Below are 23,985 nucleotides of genomic sequence, written 5' to 3'. Positions count from 1 at the left end.
TCATTAGACCATCCTGACTGTATACTGTGAACCAGTCGAGTTTCTTCAACCATGGATACACTACAATTAACAGGTACTTTGTCATATTCTATTTTGTATGTCATTCTTTAAAGACACAAAACACTACTGGAATATTGTCACGGACCAGGTGTATCTCAAACAATGCAAACAAATAATAAACATGTGAAAATTTGAGTTTAATTGCTCGTCGAAGTTGCGAGATAATAATGAAAGAAAAAAAACACTTGTCATGTTACGAAGTTGTGTGCTTTCAGATGCTTGATGTCGAGACCTCAAAATGTAATTCCGAGGGTTCGACATCAAATTCGTGAAAAGTTACCTTTTCCTCGAAAACTATCGTTACTTCAGAGGGAGCGGTTTCTCACACTGTGTTATCAACAGCTCCCCATTACTCATTACCAAGTAAGTTTTTATGCTAATAATTTTTTTGAGTAATTACCAATATTGTACTCTGCCTTTAACACTAACTTTAATAACACGTCTGACAACATGAATTGAACGTTTGAATTGATACTTCGTCATGGTTTGTCGAAAGAACAGTATAGTATAATCACACCTAACGGAATTTAAAAGCTATTGCTATACTATATGAACAACCTTCATTCTTGCCATAAGTGTTAAAATGTTCTCGAATAGTGTACATCTTCGTTTCAGCGAAATACTCGTGATATACTGCCGTAACTGTTCAACATTTTGTCTGTAAATCAGTGCAGTTTGCGGCAATTTTGTGTTAAAACAAACCTATATGGTTTGTAAATATCTGGAACAAACAAAACTGAATCCTGAGTATAGGATAAACCATTGACGAGTCTTCTTTACCGTTTTGTGAAGTTTGTTAAAGTTGATTTCCCCCGTTTAAACGAACAAGGTCCTCGCCCTCCCATTATGAAGTCGAATTAATGCACAACATGAATGCTCTTGGTGCATCAAAATCCCCCTTCCCCAAACAAAAGGTTAGACCGATGACTTAAAGGCCCTAAAACTATTGTTAGCATAAATACTTACTTGGTAACAAGCAATGGAGAGTTGTTGATAGTATAAACCATTGTGAGAAACGGCTCCCTCTGAAGTAACATGCTTTTCGAGGAAGAAGTAATTTTCCACTATGATTTCGAGACCTCAGAATGAGATTCTGAGGTCCCGTTGTGCATCTGAAAACTTTGTGCGACAATTGTGTTTTTTCTTCGGTTATTATCTCGCAACTTCGACGACCAATTGAGTTAACAATTTAACAGGTTTATTATTTTGTGCATTTTGAGATACACCAAGTGAGAAGACTGGTCTTTGACAATTATTACAAATAGTGTCCAGTGTCTTTGACGGGTTCATATTTGACTAAAGCTTTAGCTTTTAGGGCCGTGGGACTGTGAGCAACCTGGATGTCGGATTCGTCTGAATATTAAGCTTCAGCAATCAGATAAACATTACTCGTTTTGGCCCCACCCCCTTCACCGACCCAAAACCTTATATTCCTGATGACATGTGCCTAAACATTGTTATTGATGAATCAAGGACATACTGATTGAAAGACGTCCATGAGTTCTCACACGTACATTAAACAAACGTTGGGTAAATTAGTCGCATTCTCAACGGCTTCATTATTTGTGTGCAAAAGAACAACAAATAGTTTTTGAGCTAAAACTCGCTGTAAAATGACTAGGTTTGTTTAGATATGATACGTATCCACGCCTTCAAGTTATGGTAGTTGTCCAACGCTACTTTGACACATTTTACAGAACTACATGAAAACATAAAAACAGAAGTAACTAACATAAATATGATCATTTTATTCTTTATATGCAATTTATTCTTTGATTATATGTAAACTCAAAGTGTAAGAGAATGAAATTATTCGAAAACCATTAATGTTTGTACAACGACTTTCTCATTTGATAATGTGTTGTTGGATTGAGTGTGTTTCGGTATGCCATTCATTTTTTACTGCAACTGTCACATCTCATGACTAAAGCTGAATATAAACGTACACCGTATAGAAAAGCTAGTTACCATGGCTGTATTAAGGAGACAACACATTGACAAAGACCAATCTGTGTATAATTAACCAACACTTAATTTTTAAATCTTTGCACAATTAGAATGCACTGCTTTGGCAACAAATACTGAACTATTCTCAACAAGTTAACTCTCTTTTACGCAACCTTGTTTTGAGCTTAGCTTCTGTCCGCTCTATATGTGAATAAAATAACTGCTTAACAATGGTGGTAGTTTGATGCTACATCGTAATACTAATAATTGTTTAACCTCGCTTCTTGTTTAATTAAATCTGCAACATTGTGTCAATATCAACATTGTAGAAACTTAATATCACTGACGGCTTGATTGTTTGACTTAAGTGCGAGGGGGATTGCGGAATAATTAATGACGTGATGAGGCGTATGATTGTTATGTCGCTTCATTACTCCATTGAAACAAGCGTCAGTACAACAATGGCATTGTACATTGGGCGTGCTTGCTAATTCCCAGTACGAGCTCCCAGATAATGTATGTTTGTTTTAGGTAAATATTGATATTATGGTTGGCTGGAAGCCACGAGGCTTTGTCCTTTAATCAAACAAGGGAAGATTTCGAATTCAATCTGTCGAGGGATTCTTACACAATTTTATACAAAAAAAATAATAAAAAAAACTTTTAAAACCGAAAAGTTTGCAAATTGAGTTTCTCCAATAACAGCTGCTGCAGCATTTGGATATCTTCTCAAGGCATATACACGCATCGATATAATCACAATTTGGGAATATCTCTGTTGTCTTTATTTGAGACATTATTAACGATCGTAAGCTCATCCCTTTGAGCTTATGTCAAAATCTCACTTGAGATTCAGTTCTTGTTTAAGGTATAAGAATCAAAATTGCTTCCTAACATTTCCGATGGCGACAAACAAGAATCAAAGATGGTTGTTGCAATGCGATGTTGTTTTGAGCTTTTCCAAACAATCACAAAATCTCATACGTCATTCCCGTACGTCTTGTAGAAACTATTTTCAGTTGAATACTACCCAGTTTTAAGTTACTTCAAAATGTGCGGAAAATAAACGTGGAGGAAAGAGTGACTTTGTTCGGGCGGAAATCCAGGCCTATCCGTTGGGGGTAAAGATTGTGCTACAAGTAAAGCTGTTTGTTATGGCATGTATATACACCAATCCGCTTAGGAATGAGTCTGGATTATACGTAGCATCGTCCATTGGGACATTGATACACAACTAGATAGACCATCATCCATCCATAGATGCGTAAAGGCGGACTCAGTGATCGCGTTTTTGGACACTCCATTTTAAAATAATTATCTTATACTATTCAAGAAGAATTGGTAACGAGTAATTGAGAGCTGTCTATAGTATCAAACATTGTGAGAACGGCTCCCTCTGAAGTAACGTAGTTTCTGAGAAAGAAGTAGTGTTTCCACTAAAATAATTTATTTCGAGACCTCAAAATTGAATTTTGAGGTCCCGAATATAAACATCTGAAGTCACACAACTTCGTGTGACAACGGTGTTTTTTCTTTTATCAGTATCTCGCCACTTCGACGACCAATTCTTGAGCTCAATTTTTCACAGGTTTGTTATTTTATGCATAATATGTTAAGATACACCAGGTGAGAAGACTGGTCATTGACAAAAATAATTACCAACAGTGTCCAGTGCCTAAATGATTTTACACTCAGTCACTATTTAAAATGATAACAAATAGTGAACTGCTATTTTAAAACATGTTTAAAATACACGAAAATATTCGAATGTCCGTAGTATTTTGTGTTTTTTACGACTAAAAGTACTGTTCTATTGCAACACTTTTGTTTAATATGCCTTTTTATAGTTTTTCATGGTAAAAGGCCACTTAAGGATGCTTTTAAACAAGAACAGGAAATGTACAGGAACCGGCTGTGATATTTCCTTTCAATCCCACTTGCACTTAAGACATGACCATTCGACTCGGTCTAGTCTAACGTCCAAACCACAGTGCGCTCATTCAGGGAGGTATGGTAGATTGTATAGGAGCGGAACGCAGTAATGCATTTACTGTAGAGTACGGCAGATTCAAACCCAGTACACGTCAGCAACACATCAAACAGCGAGGCGTCTCTTCAAATAAAATCTCAAATTCGTTTCATCTTTGCAACCCAGTCCCTTATGATGTCTGATTTATAAATATAAAAATTATTTGAAGAGCCTTTGAATGGATAAATCTCCCCGGAGAAAACTTACTCCTATCTGATGTGGCTTTTTATGTGATATAATGGTTTCAATATACTGTTATAAAACTCATAAGCCTCTAACTTCATTTGTTTTCATTAACAATGAAAGCTAGAACTTAAAGACTTATAAATAGTTTACTATAAATGACACGTGATGTAGATTGAAGATGTCCCTATTGGCCACGTAGCTTACCCTATTAGAACCTTTGGAGTAAGATTTAAACGTTTCATTGTGCATCGCTGTGGTTACATTGGCTGCGTTACTGGTACCCTGGTGTAGAAATGTGTGGTTAAAGACACTGGACACTATTGGTAACTGTCAAAGACCAGTCTTCTTGTATCTCAAAATATACATAAAATAACAAACCTGTGAAAATTTGAGCTCGATTAGTCGACGGAGTTGCGAGATAGCTATGAAAGAAGAAAAAAACACCATTGTCACACGAAGTTATGTGCTTTCAGATGCTTGATTTCGAGACCTCAAGTTCTAAACTTGAGGTCTCGAAATCATAAAAGAAAAATTACTTCTTTATCAATAACTACGTCACTTCAAATGGAGCCGTTTCTCACAATGTTTTATACTATCAACCTCTCCCCGTTACTCGTCACCAAAGGAGGTTTTATGCAAAACAAATTGTAAAAAAAAGTAATTACCAATAGTGTCCACTGCCTTTAAGACTTAGGCACAAGTCACGTTTTATAATTGCCAATACAGGTAGTTCCATTTGTTTTGTTGTCTCTGCGTGAACAGAGGGGAACTAAGACTTGAAAACGCTTTATAATGATTAGTATGATTATATCAGCAATACATGTCGTGGCAGTTTCTAACGCCGCTTTGGCCTTGGGACGATCACGAGCTAACAATGTCATATCGTATTTTGTTTCCTTGACAGCTCTCCCAATAGTGATTTGGATTTTAACAACGCCTTGTGGAGCTGCGGACTGTTTGTACGCACAACAAAAATGTAATGAGAACCGGACGTGTGCCATCATGCTGACTATGGTACCGCAACTGTGCGGGAATTCAAGTAAGTAAGGCCTGCGCTTAACGTCGCACTTTTACCGTGTCGAACTCAAATAATTGGAAAATGGTAGATTAAACTAGACAAAAGAGCGACGTTTAGCGTAAACTTTTTGTTTGAGTTCGACACTGCCGTGTAGCAAGCCAAGCCCGTGCTACACGGCAGTTGCACGCCCTGGTGACAGACGTTGCGATTTTGCCGTGTCGAATCGAATTAAATTCTCATCAGTTGGGCAATTTTTAGTAACACAGCTCGAATTGTCATCATGTCACATGGCTCTTTAGCAAAGTTTTTTTTATCGAACTCAAATGATTTTCACACGACAAAAGAGCAGCAATTAAAACGAATCGGCGACAAACGTCGAATTTATTGAAATAGTTTGCCGCATTTAAAAGAATTCAAAATGGCGACGCGGGAAAACTGTTGCTAAAGAGTCATGTGACATGGTGGCATTTAGAGCTGAAAAACTCAAATAGATATTGTTTTCCATATATTGTTTTCCGTATTTACGTTTTGGCCTCATTAATACCATTGTTGGTGATTGGCGTTCATCGTCGTTTTTTTTTAAGAGTGTCAACAAAAACATTTGGCTTCATTCTGAAGTCTACAATATGTTTGTTCCAGTCAAAAGTATGTTCCATCCCATCCCAAATACTCCCACATACGGAGAATCTTCATATTATGACTATGGATAACTGCACATAAAACTTTTTTCAAATATTTGCGCATGCGCATTCCCAAATAGCGTCACCCGGTTGAGAATTTATTTTGATTCGACACGGCAAAAGCGCAACGTTTCGTGTAACTCTATATAAAGCACGACCGAGCTTGGCGTGCTACACGGCACGCCCTTACTGTGTCGAATCGAATTAAAATCTCAGTGGGGCGATGCTCTTTTGGAATACAACAAGTCAGTCCAAAATATTTAAAAAATGGTTGGCATCCACAACAAATGTGCACCGAAAGGGGTGACCATTGGCTTGAGTTAAGCCTTTTTTACAATTTGTTTTTAAGCAGTTCTCATCGGTTGATATTGTAGAAAGTTGTACTGTATTGTAGACAAGATATTGCAGTATTCGTGCATTATAAATACTCCTGTCACAGATTCTAACCCATTCGGTAAATGAAAGTTCCTCGGGAAAATTTTCAATTTTCAAAACTTTCATCTCTTTAGATATTGGCCTTGCCTCCAGCCACCTCTGGCATCCATTTGATCAAGGGATTGATTGTATTAATACTAGGTTCAGATACGACATGCCAGGCACCGGAGCCATCTCAGTGTGACAGCATCTTAGAAATACTGACCCAGAGTAAAGTGTTTGAAGGATGTCAATGTGATCCTTTCCAACCGTATTTTGCTGAGTGTGATCGAGTGTATAGAATGGTATTCAAACAACAATGCACAGGTAAGTCATAATAATCAATGGTCATTACTCATTACATGTATCAATGTGTAAATTTGGCTGACGGGGCTGCATACTCCTCAGGAGTTGGTAGGGCTTAAGAAATGCCTTGAATAATGCAGGCTGTTGAACCGTTTTGAAGAAAAAAAACATGAACATAAACTTTCTTTTGTATACATGTGCTATATATAAAGATAATCGCGTATTTGTATTTGTACTAATTGTTGCAGAGCGTATACTTGATTGTTGGCAGTTTAATGACGTCTAATTTGACACATTGGGGCCACAACAGTTCGAACTTTAACCCCAAAACGGAGCCATGTTAGAAGTAAAATGACAGAAATAAATACATCTCTCAATAGTACACATGCATCTGCTTGTGGACCTCGTAAATCGAATACTTCTTTTCCCATTGATTTTACGTTTGTGCGACGTCCCGGTTAGTTTGGTACACACCACACTAAATCAACACCAGGACGTCAACCCCGTATGACGGAATCCCGTTGTACGTGTAGAGAAACTCACACAAACAATGTAATAACCCCCCTGGTGATGTCAACGGAGAACGGTTTGAATCGGCATCTAACCATAGATCTGAATTGAGCTCCCTCATGTCGTATGTCTGATTTCTGCACATTCAATTGTCTGTCTCAGGTCTGTCTCAGACGAACCAAAATGGAATCTGCAGTTTTAATTGGCCGGAAATGCATCCCCCAAGGAACAAAATGTTGTACCTCTTCATGTGCCCCCTTCACTATTACCTAACTTATGACGATATAGTATTCATCTATAGGCGTATTAAAATGACCTCTCGACAGTCTGCATTTTGTATTATTGGTTTATTTAAAAACTTCCAAACTTGGCAGCCAGAGGCTGAATTGCGTTTAAAATTACAGAGCATAAGAAAATATATATACTATTTTTAAAATTACAGAAAAACATAAGGATATAAAAATGTTTATTTAAGTACAAATACAAAAAAAAAGATATTCAAAGACTAAAATACAAAAATACTTTCCACTAGGGAGGCATAACACACCTCTTGCTATAAACTCTGTTAAGTGCTACTATTAATTTAATATTTTAAAGGATCATAAATAAAAGCACGAAATAAACAATGGCACAACAGGAGCATGCAGCAGGAGGCAAGTTAAAAATAAATAGCAATTGCACCAGAAACATGTACATAATACAAACAAGCAAGGTCAAAAACAGACCAGAAACATGTTCATAATACAAACAAGCAAGGTAAACAAATTATTGCTTATTCAAGAGAGCAGTCAGGTGTGGAATGGGTCTGTTCTTATATCGAATAGTACGGCATCTAACAATGGATAACGTGTTGGAATTCCTCAAATTGTTATTTCTTGCTAGAGGGAGCCAGTCTCGGTGCATGGGGGAGTTGAGGAGGGTGGTACCAAAACCGATGGATAGTTTTTCCAGCCTATCAACCATGGGGGGAATATCAATTAGCTGACAAGTGTCCTTATAGGATTGAGTGTAAAAATGGTTATCACCAAGGATGACCCGAAAGGCTTTTTTTTGCAGCTTTTCGAGGCAGTCTTTTTGACTTTTAGTTAGACCACTAAACCATGCTGGAGATGCGTACTCAAGTGTTGGTCTCAAATACTGTAAATACACTGTTCAAAGATCTGCCACAGGGATATTACAGCGTTTTAATTGACGTAAAAAAGAAAAGTTTGCGGGTAAAACCTTTACACATATTGTTAATCGGGGAATCCCATTTAAGATTATCCTGAATATGAATACCTAACAGTTTCACACAGCTACTTTGAGCAAGGACTGAGTCCCCGATATAAAAATAAGGTAACACAAATGGGCCTTTCTTGAAGTTAGAACAGAAAACCTGGCACTTGTTAGGATTGAGCTTCATCATATTTCTATTAGACCATTCCTGTAATTGATCGCAGAGGCCAATAGGCCAATAAGATTGAGGCTCCTGGTAATGTCAAGTAATATTGTCCAGTACCGCTAGCCCCCTGGTAGGGGTATTAACAACCTGGCGGAGGCCAGTTGTCTGGCAAATTAAGTCTGTGTTGGCTTGGTTAAAATCCCCGAGAATCACTACTCCTGCGTCTGGATATTTAATTTGTAGCAAGTCCAACGTTGCAGAAATAATATGTTCCATCATTAGAGCTTCGTATGGGGAGGCAGGAGGGTGATAAATAGTACATATTATTAGGCCACTGTTCGAGGTAGACGCCGAGGACGTACCCAAGCCCAAATAATCTCAAGTTCATCTGGGATAGCGATTTCAACAATAGTTTGTATTTGAATGACGTTTCTAATATAAAAGGCAACCCCATCCCCTCTCAACCAAATAATTATTCAAACAAATAATTATTCATTTCGATTCACCGTTAATTTCTGCACATTTTGATCCTTTTGTGTTGCGCTACGATGTTGTTAGGTGGGTTTATGGGCACTTAAGTGGCTTAAGGTCGATTTTCAAAAGTTGCAAAAGCCCCTATTCACCCCAATTCCAGAAGGTAATCGCTTAAGCATCACACACAGACAAAATCAAGACAAAAGACACAAACTCGTTTCGTTTACTTCACCATGAAATTTATTGCCGTATCTTTAACTCTAAAACTGCTGGTATCGTGTCCTCAGTACTTGGTGTGTCCTTCATCACTGTCCTGAACGGCAAAGAGTCGTCTTCTCATACACTCTCAATGAGACCTCTGATCTGTCCCTGGTCAATCCCCTGTCATTTCCTGATCAGGATGCGTCGCAATCCCTCGAGAGTGGTGTCAGGCTTGATGGACTTGTTCACTTTCTTCTGCTGCAGAAGTCACCCTCGGACGGCCAATCCTTGGCAGGTCGTCCACATTTCCCTGATTTTGGTAGCGATTCCACCATTTTACTGACTGTCGGTGGTGACGTTGTAACCTGATGAGCTGCAGCTCGCATCAACATACCGGCTTCTATCAAACCAACGATCCGTCCTCTTTCCTGTTTGGTCAGTTGAGCCAACTTTCATGTTATCTTGAAACACCTTTCACTGTCGTACCATAATCAGGGATTCTGGCTCTTAACCCAGATTGATGTATGCCTCCCATCTTTGACCCCTTTGCTTGGTTACTGAGAATTATTGCTGATGTTCATCGCAACCGATTTATCCAACACGCGACAAAATCGTTTATAATCAGCGGGTAAAATAAAAGCTGATCTTACTCGTCACAATTCAACGATTTAGCTTGAATAGGGGCTTTTGCAACTTTTGAAATTCAACCTTAAGCCACGTAAGTGCCCATAAATCCACCTAACAATATCGAGCGCAACACAAGAGGTGTCAAAATATGCAGAAATTAACGGTGAATAGTAGAATAGTTATTTTTTGGCATACTATTTCAGGTTCCGATATATCTGACCATTTGTAAGTGTTTAGATACTTTATTGGCGCAGTTGAAGAAAACCCGATCCTGACGTGCCGGATACGGTAGTAATTTTTTTTGGAATGTGTCGCCCACCTCTGCGGCTTCTCTTGGATTTAACTTTATTCAGTTTGAGCTCTTTAAGGGTATCACCTGGAACATGAGTAGTTGAGTTATTCGGTGGTTTTAGGCTCAAAAGTTCTAATCTTGAATAACGTTGTCGAGACGAAACCCCGTCGCCATTTTTGAATAACGTTGTCGAGACGAAACCCCGTCGCCATTTTGGTATGGTCTCCTGTCCAAAAGTATAGTAGTTTGAAACGCTGGATGATGAGCGGTGGGCAGGGCACCAGCGACGTCACCCATCATGCCTGCAGCAATCGATATATTGTACAGTAACATGCACAACACGTGAACAAACATGGTGACTGAAATATATTCGGTTCTCTCACGAAGGAAACAAGTTCAGAGTCTCCTGATGAACAAATCCTTGGAACTACGACTTTCAGCCAGGACTCAAGTAGACTAGACAATGACTATAATTCAGGACGATACAGCAAACATAGACTTAAAACTAGACAATGACTATAATTCAGGACGATACAGCAAACATAGACTTAAAAAATAAAATAAAACGTACAAAAAAATACAAAACACGGGAGCTGTATCAACTGCGATGTGCCCGCGCTGAGCGCCCTCTAATGTGCGTGGCTGAAACTATTTAGTCGTATTAAAGTATTGTACAACCTACTGTTTTGGTAGTCCACCGCCCGCCCTGCCCCGACCGGCCCCGCCCAACCCCACCCTTCCTCACCCATACTGACTGGGGTGGAAATGCAAAACCTTTATAAACCTTTTACAGGCGAGCAATGTGTAAATAATGAATGGATGTTTGGATGGAATCCTCATCATCATCATCATCAGTCGGCTGCACAGCAGGCGGACACAAAGCTTTTCCCCATACTCTCCTGTCTTGTGCTATTCTCCGAATCTCAAGCGGGGAGAGCAGAAAATCCGGTGACACTTTGATTTGATTTGATTTTGATTTGAACTAATTTGGATAAAATCATGTCAAAAATACATACACAACAACGGGAGATGAAATAAGATAAACCAAAAATAGAACATAAGATCAGAACTAATCTTGCGATGTACTATGCGTATAAAGAAGGCGCTGACGACCTTGTTTGCGCCGGCTATCGGGATGGGGAGTACAGAGCAAAGATGTTGGATGTTGGTAGGCTTCCGCAAGATGTGTCCAACCCATCTGAGTTGTCGTTTTGAATGGTTTGAGTTAATGCACTTTGGTGGCTGATATTGTACAATTTGGTGTTGGTAATCCTGTCAAGACGTGTTATTCCAAATATGATTCGGACGTTCACAATTATGGAGTGCTTATAATACATCCGTTTCATGATAAAACCAAACCCAAAGTGTTTTCCCCAACTATTGTTACCTGAGATAAATAATTGATTTATGTTGTTATGACATTACAGCGTCTAGAGACCAGACTAGTCTTGATCTACCGACTGAAACTCAACAAACCAAACAAGGTGAGTTCATGTTTAATTTATGACTAATACCTTTCACTTCACATACCCCGTTAGCCTTGATTTCACGATGGGCCATTTTTTGCAAGATCGTGAGTCCGAGCATGGAGGCCATGGTCCGAGTAATTGTAAGTCCGACATGAACGAACAATTAGCTAGACGTGCCCTATCAACGAATCAAAGGCGTTCACATAGAAAGAACTCTTTGTGTCTATTTCCAGTTGAGCGTTTATCGTTCTTTTTATTTGACACAAATATTTGCATATTACACGTTACAGATTACATTCCTCTGTATACGTGGCAATTTCTAACTGCAACTGACCATGAAGAAGTACCCCCAACTGGAGGAATTCAAAATGGAGGTAATCATTGTACCGTGTAGGCTGATGTACAGTCATCGTTTGTTTATTCGGACCTTACTCATCGTCATCCTATAGACCTTTATCATGCCGCCACAACAGTGTTTGTATTCAATGTACAAAAAGAACCAGGCTAATAAATTTTCTTCCATTTTCAGTACGGTTACATTGGTTTGAATGTGAGAAAATCAAGAGTGCCGACCCTTGATAAAGGTCTATACGGATGATCGGGTGGATTTCACAAAGTGTTAAAGGCAGTGGACACTATTGGTAATTACTCAAAATAATTATTATCATAAAACCTTTCTTGGTAATGAGTAATGGGGAGAGGTTGATGGTGTAAAACAATGTGAGAAACGGCTCCCTCTGAAGTGCCATAGTTTTCGAGAAAGAAGTAATTTTCCCCGAATTTGATTTCGAGACCTCAAGTTTAGAACTTGAGGTCTCGAAATCAACCATGTAAACGCACACAACTTCGTGTGACAAGGGTGTTTTTTCTTTCATTATTATCTCGCAACTTCGATGACCTATTGAGCTCAAATTTTCACAGGTTTGTTATTTTATGCATATGTTGAGATACACCAACTGTGAAGGCTAGTCTTTGACAATTACCAATAGTGTCCACTGCCTTTAAAGACTAGTATTATCGAGTTTAGGACGATTTACTCGTCCTAACTGGGTCATTCCATGTCAGACCAACGCACTTGTTTACCTCATGGTTTCCGATGTTGATACAAATTGCTGTGCTTGTAGGTCAGAATGAGCAATGAATGCACACCAATTTTTAGCCAGATCCGACATACCATGTGGTCAGGGCAGAAACCAGTCAAATCTGACATTTTAAGGGTAAAATACCACCTTTTTGGTAAAAAATGTCACAACCATTTCATTTTTTCACATATATGCAAATTTGGTATCAAAATGATGAGAATTGCATGCTCAAATTTGCATAGATGTGATGAGAATTGACATGGTTATGAGATATTTTTACCAAAAAGGTGGTATTTTACCCTAGAAATGTCAGATTTTAGTGGTTTCTGCCCTGACCACATGGTAAGTCCGATCGGGCTAAAAATTTGTGTGCATTTATTGCTCAATCTGACCTACAAGCACAGCAATTGTTATCAAAATCGGAAGACATGAGGTAAGAAAGTGCGTTGGTCTGACATGGAATGACCCAGTTAGGACTAGTTCTTAGTAACCACTATTTTGTGTGTGAAATCGACCCCTGGTTTACTCCCTATGATAAGAGTCATTTTATATAATACTAGGGAGATGCAACCATTCTCACTGCCGTTATGTTACAGCAATGCCAAATGTTGGCTGGATGTCGTGTAGCGCCATTCAATGTAGCGCCATTCAATAGGAGCATTTCGGAGTTTATCAAAATCGGAAGACATGATGTAAAAAAGTGCGTTGGTCTGACATGGAATGACCCAGTTAGGACGAGTCAGCTGTGTTCTATTCATGGGAGACCTTTGTGACGCTAGGTGGCGCCAGACTTACCAGGTAAAATCCATCGTTCCCGGTAGTGTACACATGCTCAGAACTACGTAAACAATGGAAATTGACCTGGTACTTCACTGATGTACAATTGAGTTTTAAAGGTCCATTGCTTCACTCTAGTGATTGCTGGAAACGTTACTAACATTTGTTATTGTTCATCTTAATTCTTTCAGAAAGTACTTGCGTACAAGCTCTTGATTCATGTACCGGTGACGTCACCTGTAGGAAGCTGCTAGCCGAGTATTTGTCCCAGTGCAGTAAGGATAGGCTAACCAATACGTGTAGAACAACCCAATGTAGGACTAGTATTCGCTTCTTCTTGGATCATGTGTCTCCTATCTACACACATGCTTTGTTGTATTGCTACTGTACTAGCGCTGATTCCCAATGTGAGGTATTGAGACGAGGTTTGAATGCTGACTGTGCCAACAAGGGAGGAGAAGTTATACCAAACTGTCTGGAGTTGAGTGACCAGTGCTATGCATCTACACTGTGCAGGTCAGTCCACACACTGACTAATTGGCAACTTTTTAGATTGGCAAAGTCTGGTACCTTGTTTCCATGCATATTTATATCCATCATGAAGTAACAAACTTCAGGAACGAGTACAGACTAAAATGTTCAGTTTTGTTGTCAAGAATAAAATACTTGAAAGTCACCTGGAAATGGAATTTCGTTTTCTTCAAACATTAGAGTATGTTTATGAACAGTAAAATAATTTCTGGAGTAATTGTTTGTAACGATTAATATGTTTAGAAAATAGATAAAGTTGTTTGGGTGTGACTCCGCCTACCCCTTTTGTGACGTCAATCGAGGCAAACTTTGCCTCGATCGAACATCGAACACCGAACACACGTACGTGCAAGTACATGCAAGTCCTAGTCGTGAGTTTGTACGGTTCGAAAAAAAAGTAGTTTTTCTTGCATTTTCCCGGCAATGGCGGCCATGTGGGTCAGTTTTCAAAGTGGTCCGGTCCGACGTCTTTTTCCAGCGCTCTGGGCAGCAAACACTTCGAGCCGTCGTGCTTCGAGAATCCGGAACACACCACCATTTGGACATGAAGAGAAAAGTTCTTTTCTAAAACATGACGCCATCCCAACAATTTTTCCAGCTAGTGGGAAGTCGAAGAAGGTACCTGAAAGACGTAACGAACCTAAAGTAGCATTTGCTTAACGTGAACAAAATCGGGTGTTGTTTCAACTTTGAGGGCATGTTTTTAGCTTGCGCCAAGCGTCACCATTTTTTTAGAACCTTAGTTAACGGTTTATTTGTATTCCACTCATCAAAACACATATTTTAGTGATAAAAAAGCTTTACTTTGACAAAATACCACTTCGAGGTGACTTTAAATGTCCACATAACGTGATATGTTGCTCCATTCACCAGTCCGTATCTTACAATTAGATTATTACTGAAGGTATTTTAATCAATTTTCAGCACCAATTTCGAAAACTACAAAAAGCATTGCGCCATCAGCGACACGTCTGGGACAGGTTGTACACGGAGCTATGGTGAATGTCGCAATGCCCGGCTTGGTATTCTAGGCACGGTAGTAGCAGCAACGTGTACATGTATAGGGAGTGAGGGATCAGTAGCTACGAGATGTAAGCAACAACAACACACTGTGTCCGATAATTCATGCTTCTGTGAGTATCTGATGTTTTGTGCATTTTGGGGAAAACTAAAGCATTGACAAGTTAATATAGGCCAAAACTACACATTTTTAACTTTTGAAATAGTATCCCGATTAGGGGTAAAATAATTGTGGAATATGCTAATTTGCCAAATAATTAAAATATATATAGACGGTAGCGGTCTCAATTGAGCGTCCGGACACATCGGAGCCATCAAGGCCCAATGTCGAGGCTCTTCTTTAACCACTATCTGCGTTTAAGATTAGCATTCTCTGCCTACGCAACATGTGCAAGCGCAAAATGTATGGGCGAGATATGAAAGCGGAGAATAACAGAACGTGGAGTACGTACGCGCAGAAAGCAAAACGTCCCTGCTTACCCAATTTACTGTGATTTTCATTTTTGGCACATCACATTTGTCCATCCCATGAACATAATGATGGATCGATAGATTTAAAACTTGCAAGGTTTTCAATCAAATTACAGCAACACTTAAGATAAAGTAAAGAAATCGTGCTTGACCTCCAATATCCGGTTTAAAGAGTCTAAGTGAATTACGCGTCCTTAGTGCAGCGTGGTACGGCACTACTAAAGCTTGACTTTGCATGTAATGTGCGTCAACGATCACCAAGATCGCCTTTTATTGCTTATGTGCATCAAAGAGCGGTTCTAGAATAATTTGACCGTAGAACCGTAACACCGTAGAATTTAAATAGCCGTTTACGATACATAAATTAAGTAAGGACAGTAAAAAATTGTTTCTTGCGGCATTGTATTGTCATGTCGAGGTGTAAAGTCATAATTTTGAGACTATCAGATCTTCACAATGTGGACGGCCTTTCCAGCTGTCTGTATGAAGTGTAAGACCGAATCCGAACTGGCGTATATGGCTACGGCTAAGGCTGTTGCTAAGTGTGTTGCTAAGGACGTCCCATACTTCATTGCGTGATGACGCGGAAATCTAGCCGTAGCCGTAGCTGTAGCCGCCAACTTGGAAACAGCCTTTGCCTTCGATGTATTTCTTACAGCGACTCCGTTAAAGGCGACGTTGCCTTGGATCGGACGAGTTGGTCTACGAAAAGCGTTTGTAACCGTTTGTTATCAAATGCATATGGTTGGAAATATATTTTAAAAGTAGAATACAATGATCCACACAAGTTTGCCTCGAAATTGCGTAGTTTTCCTCTTACTTTGCGAACTAACACGGTCGGCCATATGTTATGGGAGTCCAAAATTTGACTCACATAAATGGCCGACTGTGTTAGTCGACGAGGTAAAAGAAAAACCGTGCAATTTCGAGGCATGTTTGTGTGGATCATTGTATTCTACTTTTACAGCATCTTTCTATCCATATGCATTTTATAACAAACGGTTACAAACGATACTCAAAGACCAACTCGACCGATCCAAGGCAACGTGTTCCTTTAAAGGCAGTGTACACTATTGGTAATTACTCAAAACAATTTTTGGCATAAAACCTTTCTTGGTGACGAATAATGGGGAGAGGTTGATGGTATATAACATTGTGAGAAACGGCTCCATCTGAAGTGCCATAGTTTTCGAGAAAGAAGTAATTTTACACGAAGTTGATTTTGAGACCTCAGATTTAGAACTTGAGGTCTCGAAATCAACCGTCTAAAAGCACACAACTTCGTGTGACAAGGGTAATTTTTCTTTCATTATTATCTCGCAGGTTTGTCCATTTTCACAGGTTTGTTATTTTGTGCATATGTTGAGATACACCAACTGTGAAGTCTAGTCTTTGACAATTACCAATAGTGTCCACTGCCTTTATTATTGCTCTGCTGTCCTTTTTATCAATGTATTTAATTTGTTCTGTTGTGCAGTACGAGCAAGCTATGCGTACTACACGCCGGCTGATAATGTGGAAGTTGTACACACCACCCAGATGTCCAGGTTGCGTATCAACAAACGTGTTAATTCTAACCAAGGTAATTAAGCCCCTTCTTATAACTGCATGTCAAATTATTGCTGCTTATTCTTCTCAGGACATGGTGAACAAAATGCTTTTCCTAACGACGAATTACTGCATTTCGTACGTCATGAATTTCTGTCACATTGCGACAGGATTACGTAACATTAACTGAGATGGAAGACGACATCTAAGATTATTCCCGACTCCAACTATATTTTGTGGAATTGATCCCTTCTTTTTGGTGACATGTCATAGTCTCGTACGATAGCTATCGTTTATTAAATTATGTTCTCAAAGCTGAAATAAAATTAATTGCATGGTCCATTTTTCGCCGATTTATTTGCCTACTTTTTTATGTTTTCGTTTGAAAGTTAATTCGCTTAGTGACAATATTGTGACACGAATGAATTTTTCTGTTGTTACTGATAGAATTTTTTAAAAGAACATTCATTCATACCTAAGACAGTTTCTTTATTCCTATTGGTGGAGAGCGCGTCACGTGGGGTGTTTAAACATTTGATAATGACCAGTAAAAAGTGTTGAAACATGGGCGTGACACGCGAGCTTGCACCTGTGCTTATAAGACATTTTCTTCATTCCTATTGGTCGAGAGCAGCGGCCGGGACAGTTGTGCCACATCACGCGATACGCGCGACGCGCACAATCTCCTTATAAGGAGTTGTTTACCCGAGGGTCTTACCATTTGATAGTTGGAGGGGTGTTGTGTTGGAAGAAATCATTGAACAATTTTTATATTTTTTGCATTTATTTTACTTTTCGACAAAAAGTGTTGATGTTTTTGACCGAAAGGATATTTATGAATGGGAATCAAAGTGTGTTGAATCGGTTTTCAACTAGTAGTTTAAACCCGCCGAGGCCTGGTTCTTGATAATTTACCTCGACTTCGTCTCGGCGTCTCGGTAAAATTAACAAGAACCAGGCTTCGGCGGGTTTAAACCACTAGTTGAAAACCTTTTCACCACACATTGATTCCCTTATTAAATACATTTGCGACTCACTACCAAAGTATCATTCTTCTTTAAACTATTCAAAGATTTTAAAAGATTTAATCGTTATTCTAATTATTGAGGTTGTGACGTCAAGCTTGGGAGTGGTAGCCATGATGTATACGTCAGAGCAGGGAATGTTATCCGGGTAAGTATCCGTGTACAAACTAGTCTGGTCCCCTGACCAAGGATTCCTTGACGCCTCTCGTTAAAAATCTTAGGTCAGGTAATACCCACGGTTAAAAATAGAGCATGACGCAACATGTCAGGGTCGGGGGTCATCTCCAGGGAAACCATGTCTGCACTAGTAGTTGCGATAACGTAACCCTCCTCCCGACGGCCGCTAGGTCGGAGGGTTACGAGATTATTTTGATCGGCAATTAGTGACAATCTGGTTCAACACGTATAATTTCGACAGCTAGTCACCAGATTTGCCCCATTTTTACCACTTTCAAAAATCATGACACTTGATCCTCAATCAAATGTCTTGAACACTCAAGTCAAAACACCTTAAAAAAAAATATTTTTGAAGACAAAAAGGACAAAAACTTACCAGATCCCGGAGTGATTTCCCAGGTGTATATATTTTGAACTTGTCGCATCGCTTTGCAAACGCTTTGTTTAGGCACAACGCCTGCATTGGCAATAGCTGGCATAAAAACTCCTGGATCTACGGCCGACAGGACTGACATTACGATTCCATACCGAACATCAACAATACTGTCCGAATGTTGACGACAACACGTTCGGAACATTTCGGATAACTTCGAAAAAGGAGGAATTCCTCCTTTTTGGTCACGTGATTTTGGGTGATACCGGACCCTAAATTCGACAGAGCCTAGTCGGAGATTTTTGGGTCTGGGAACCAGACTATGTACAAACAACAGTTTCTTCTCATGCATTCATCATGTCGGTTTTTAGGCCGTTGTCCAGTCTGTTCTTGGTCAGGATGAACACACGAGTAGCAACAAACGAACACGCTGGTTCGGTTTTGTCTCATTGTATTTGTTTGTACTCATTGTGAGTAGTTTCTGCTGTAAGTTTGTTTTGATGTGCTATTAATATAGTATCCTTATTATCTGTACATTGATGATATGGTATAATTGATAGTATGTGTCTCTCTTGCCAGATACCCGATGAGCATATAGCCGATTGTACACAGATTTGCCGGTGCTTGAGCAGTGGTTTTCTATCCGAGTGTTTCAGCGTACTCTGCAATGTAACGACATGTCGAAAGGGTACAATGCCTTGATGATTTCCCACCCCTCCTCGTCATGTCCCCAATCACAAAATCACAGTATGACAACTGATTTACTTTATAATATAGTACCAGATTATATTTTCCGCTGGCCTCTATTTGGTTATTTGGTTGGCTTAATTTCAATGACAACACCGCCTGACGGATGCAACCATGTATCGGGTTCAATCTCATCACATGTATTTGTTGTTTACTATATTTTGTGAGAAGCCTGTGTACAAGTGTCAACCTCACATTAGAAAATGTCTAATTTGGTAAAACTCTCCTTTGGAAAATGTAGTTCCAGATTTTATCAAAAATGCTGGGGATTAGTTTCTATTGCACATGTGTTTTTTTGTTTTGTTTTGTTTATGGACATAAAAAAGAAAGTATCAAAGGCGTCGTGTGTTTTTGAAAGCGCATAATATTATGAGCTACAACTATAGTGAGTAGAACTTCAACTGGTCACGTTTTCACGAATAGTATTGTTTGTTTATTTAATTTACCTTTAGCTGTGCTTCCTCGTTTAGACAAATTTCTCGGGGGGTGGGGCGGGTTAGGAAACAAGTTTGTCAAATGTCGTTTATTGGGTGATGGTTCTTATTTGAATGAAGTGTGTTGTTTGAAACTGTAACTCACTGATTGACTGTGACTCCATTACAGATACATCTTCTGGATTCGATGCTCATAAGGAATGTGTGTGGTCAGGATGCCAACGTCTCTGCATTGATACACAATCCAAGTTATTATGTAAGTAATATAATATGCCATGCCAGGGAGTTGTGTTTGTAGCCCTCACCCTCCACCCCAACACGGCTGGTCAAGTTTGTTTTAAATTAAGGATATACAAAAGGTGTTTTCATTTCATTCGAGGAGAGACTAAATACAAAGGGGGTTTGCTACATCTAACTACTTGCACACAGAAAACGGAACGATACTCAGGCCCTCACAGAAATCTCTTGTTCTTTGATAATTGCATGCAAGATCAGATTGCCTTTGTCTGTTTGTTTAGCGCTAAATTTGGCAACACAATCGTTCCGTATTTTACCATCTTGCCATGCACTAGTCCATATACTTATCGGATCTGACATGTATGTAACGTCTAGTTGAAGAGTTGTTCACCACGACTAAATTTTGCAATCATTTTCCGTGTGTCTTTTATTTTGTTGAACATTGAAACCTCCATTGAGATATGTTCTTAAACCTCGCACAGTATAGACGAAGCGACCTGTGACGTCACATTTTTACGAGCCACAGAGCCTGGAGGTCCTGCAAGCACGATTTGTACACAGTCTAATGGAAGAAAACATCAAATCTTATATTTTATGCAGATTGCACTGTACTTTTTAAATTTTTGATATGCTGAAGGGGGACACATCTTAAAACGTGTCCAGCATTTACTTTCACAATTCTTGGATTTGTATGGAAATTGCGACACAAAATGTCAACTTTCCCATTATGACCAGTGCAGTTAAATCACACTTACTGTAATGAAAGTTCACATGGTTTATACGTATTTGGATAAATGAAGTCTCGTGAACTGATATAAGTGTCATGGGTTGAAAACGAATATCACCCAGTGAAAACAGCCACATAGAAACGATAAATGATGTGAATTGTCCTTCTATCAGCACGTTCTCCTGGTCTACTACTAGCATACAGTGTTACGGAAGCAGAGCTTATTCGTCACCAACTACACGTTGAATTCAACATTTCAGTCATCAAAAAGAAACTGCATCAACTACTTGCAAGTATTAACACGCAAGTAAGTACAGGGCTTGTTTAGCAAAATAACAAATTTCATCTTCGACTAATTTCCAACCAACCTGGGCCCAGTTTCATAAAGCTGCTAAGTACAATAATTTGCTAAGCATGAAATTTCATCCTTGATAATAACAGGATTACCAACGTTTGTTGCATATTGCTTGTTACTGGTATTCAGCTGTTATTTGCTCTTCATGAAAATCACGTGGAAAGTTGGTTGGTAATCCTGTTTTTCATCAAGGGAGAAATTTTTATGATAAGCAAGTTTGTGTGCTTAGCAGCTCCATTTAATTTGGCCCTGGCTGCTGAACACAAAGCCACGAAATTTAACAAAATTACCTAAGTTTGTGACTTTTTCTTTGGTAATGGATTTTTTTCTAATTATAAACCAATATATTGAATTTAAATTGAATTTGATTTGAATTCAAGTGGTTTTAGATCCAAATCAGTTTGAGCATCATTCGAATAGTTTTTGACAAGTTTGATTGAATGTTGATCGTCTGGATCGTCTTGTTTTTCCATGTCACATTTTCTGTGCTATCTTGTTCTTTTTAGAATCCATGCCAACTTGAATATACGAGTGGTGCTGCTGAGACTAATGGCACCATTGCATTCTTCGCTCACTCAAAACGTCTACAGGTAAATTTACAATCCAGCTTCACTATGGTTCGATCAGTGAAACACGTAATTTCGTGGTTAACATAACTTGTAAACTTGCCCATCTTTTTTTATGTCGATTATCAAAAATGAAAACGGGTGCTGATTCCAATTGTCCGAGGGAAAATTTCTCTGTTGAGGAAGAGTTTGTATACCTGTTGAGGTGACCAGTGCGTGTGAGTGGTAGGCTATTTCCCTGTTGAGGTGACCAGTGCGTGTGAGTGGTAGGCTATTTCTCTGTTGAGGTGACCAGTGCGTGTGAGTGGTAGGCTATATCTCTGTTGAGGTGACCAGTGCGTGTGAGTGGTAGGCTATTTCTCTGTTGAGGTGACCAGTGCGTGTGAGTGGTAGGCTATTTCTCTGTTGAGGTGACCAGTGCGTGTGAGTGGTAGGCTATTTCTCTGTTGAGGTGACCAGTGCGTGTGAGTGGTAGGCTATTTCTCTGTTGAGGTGACCAGTGCGTGTGAGTGGTAGGCTATTTCTCTGTTGAGGTGACCAGTGCGTGTGAGTGGTAGGCTATTTCTCTGTTGAGGTGACCAGTGCGTGTGAGTGGTAGGCTATTTGCTTCTTTCTCTGTTGAGGTGACCAGTGCGTGTGAGTGGTAGGCTATTTGCTTCTTAACAAAGGGAGAAAAGAAGTATCTAAACAATAATAACTTAGCTGCTTTTATTTGGTCTTGTTTTGTTGTTGAGGTCGGCATTTGAATCTTAATCCTTAAAGTTAAAGTTAAATGAATGTTACGTAATTGGTAAGAAACAAAAATCGTGAAGATCACAGATTTACATAAAACTTACATGGTCTAATAATGATGATAGTAGAAAACATCCCTTGAAATATTTCTGTCTGAAATGTCATATTAGTTTGATGATAAATAAATAATCTAACTTCGCGTTTGGAGTTTATCGCTCAGTGAGCGTTTTATTGATTTTTATTTTGGCATCGTTGCAATGCAAAATTTGTAATCTGTTATTCACTATTCTCGCATGACCCAGATGGCCGATCGATCTCAAACTTATACAGGTTTGTCAGTTTATGTATATGGTGGATTACATAAAGTGCTTACACTGCCAGCAACTGTTTTGTTAGCAAAAACCAAGTCTGTATTGTTCATTTAAAGCCAATATTATACGCTTTCGGCACAGAAAAAAAAAAGTTCACAGATTTACAAATAACTTACTAGGTGTACAAAAGGTAATGGTTAAAGACTTCTCTTGAAATATTATTCTATGAAATGCTTTACTTTTCGAGAAAACATTAAAACAATTAACAATTCTCGTTGTCGAGAATTACGGATTTATTTTAAACACATGTCATGACACGGCAAAACGTGCGGAGACAAGAGTGGGTTTTCCCGTTATTTTCTCCTGACTACGATGACCGATTGAGCCTAAATTTTAACAGGTTTGTTAATTTGTTATATCAGCTGTAATACACGAAGTGTGGGCCTTTGGACAATACTGTTTACCGAAAGTGTCCAATGGCTTTAATGTTTTGCTACGTTAACTGCCTAACTTGATTGAAGTGTCCTTCTTTCATTGATTTCTTTATTATAGGAATGGGAATGTTTGAATCAGCTGGTTGATTTGGCGTCACTGATAAACTACAGGGCGCCCTCTGTTGCCACTGATGTTATCATGTCCATTGTGAAGATAGCAACTGTTGTTGAGCCCGGAGTATCGCCTGTGACTACCAACTCCCGCTCATGTGGTGTTTGGTATCACCACCAGCTTGACAAGAAATACTTGTTTTATTTATTTATCATCCTAACACTTATCCTATGGGTATCAGTATAGTAAATAAATATTTAATAATTATTTGCAAAATTAAAGATTTGAAAAATAAAACACATGTGCGACCGAAAAAGGCAACTGCACATTATGCACAACTATTAAAAATAAATGCAATACAGGTTACACCGTTCCGCCGGCTACACCGTTCCGCCGGCTACACCGTTCCGCCGGCTACACCGTTCCGCCGGCTACACCGTTCCGCCGGCTACACCGTTCCGCCGGCTGAACCGTTCCGCCGGCTACACCGTTCCGCCGGCTACACCGTTCCGCCGGCTACACCGTTCCGCCGGCTACACCGTTCCGCCGGCTACACCGTTCTGCCGGCTACACCGTTCTGCCGGGTTACGCGCGGCCGATATAGTCAATTTCATTTTTGACGACAAGTTGCCCACGCAGAATACGCAAAATCTCATGCAACCAATAGAATGCGTTGTCTTTGCGTCGTTATTGTTATCGTTCTCGTTATCCCTGCAGTGGCCAGGGACCGGG

At 39.3% G+C, this 23,985-nt stretch overlaps 1 protein-coding gene across 1 annotated transcript; it reads left to right on the top strand.

Annotated features, from left to right (window-relative positions):
- On the top strand, positions 1–23,563 carry LOC117299655 (GDNF family receptor alpha-4-like). The gene is made up of 14 exons (XM_033783203.1): positions 1–73; positions 5,127–5,261; positions 6,497–6,661; positions 11,553–11,609; positions 11,885–11,968; positions 13,645–13,969; positions 14,909–15,117; positions 16,953–17,057; positions 18,132–18,196; positions 19,178–19,286; positions 19,949–20,035; positions 20,917–21,050; positions 21,605–21,688; positions 23,260–23,563. Exons 1-14 carry the CDS (start codon positions 52–54, stop codon positions 23,497–23,499), a joined length of 1,821 nt encoding a protein of 606 aa, XP_033639094.1. The 5' UTR covers positions 1–51; the 3' UTR covers positions 23,500–23,563.
- The last annotated feature ends 422 nt before the right edge of the window (positions 23,564–23,985 follow it).

This window comes from Asterias rubens, chromosome 14 (genome assembly GCF_902459465.1).
Source record: "Asterias rubens chromosome 14, eAstRub1.3, whole genome shotgun sequence".
NCBI classification, from domain to species: domain Eukaryota; kingdom Metazoa; phylum Echinodermata; class Asteroidea; order Forcipulatida; family Asteriidae; genus Asterias; species Asterias rubens.
The sequence above is the reverse complement of the archived record's forward strand: the minus strand, read 5'-3'. Positions and strand labels throughout refer to the sequence as shown.

What these genes read in the sequence shown, in the direction of transcription:
- LOC117299655 (XM_033783203.1), top strand. Translation starts at nt 52, where the DNA reads ATGGATACACTACAATTAACAG. An exon ending in GCAACTGTGCGGGAATTCAA is followed by an intron (nt 5,262 to 6,496) that starts GTAAGTAAGGCC and finishes TATTAATACTAG; the next exon opens with GTTCAGATACGACATGCCAG. An exon ending in ATTCAAACAACAATGCACAG is followed by an intron (nt 6,662 to 11,552) that starts GTAAGTCATAAT and finishes ATGACATTACAG; the next exon opens with CGTCTAGAGACCAGACTAGT.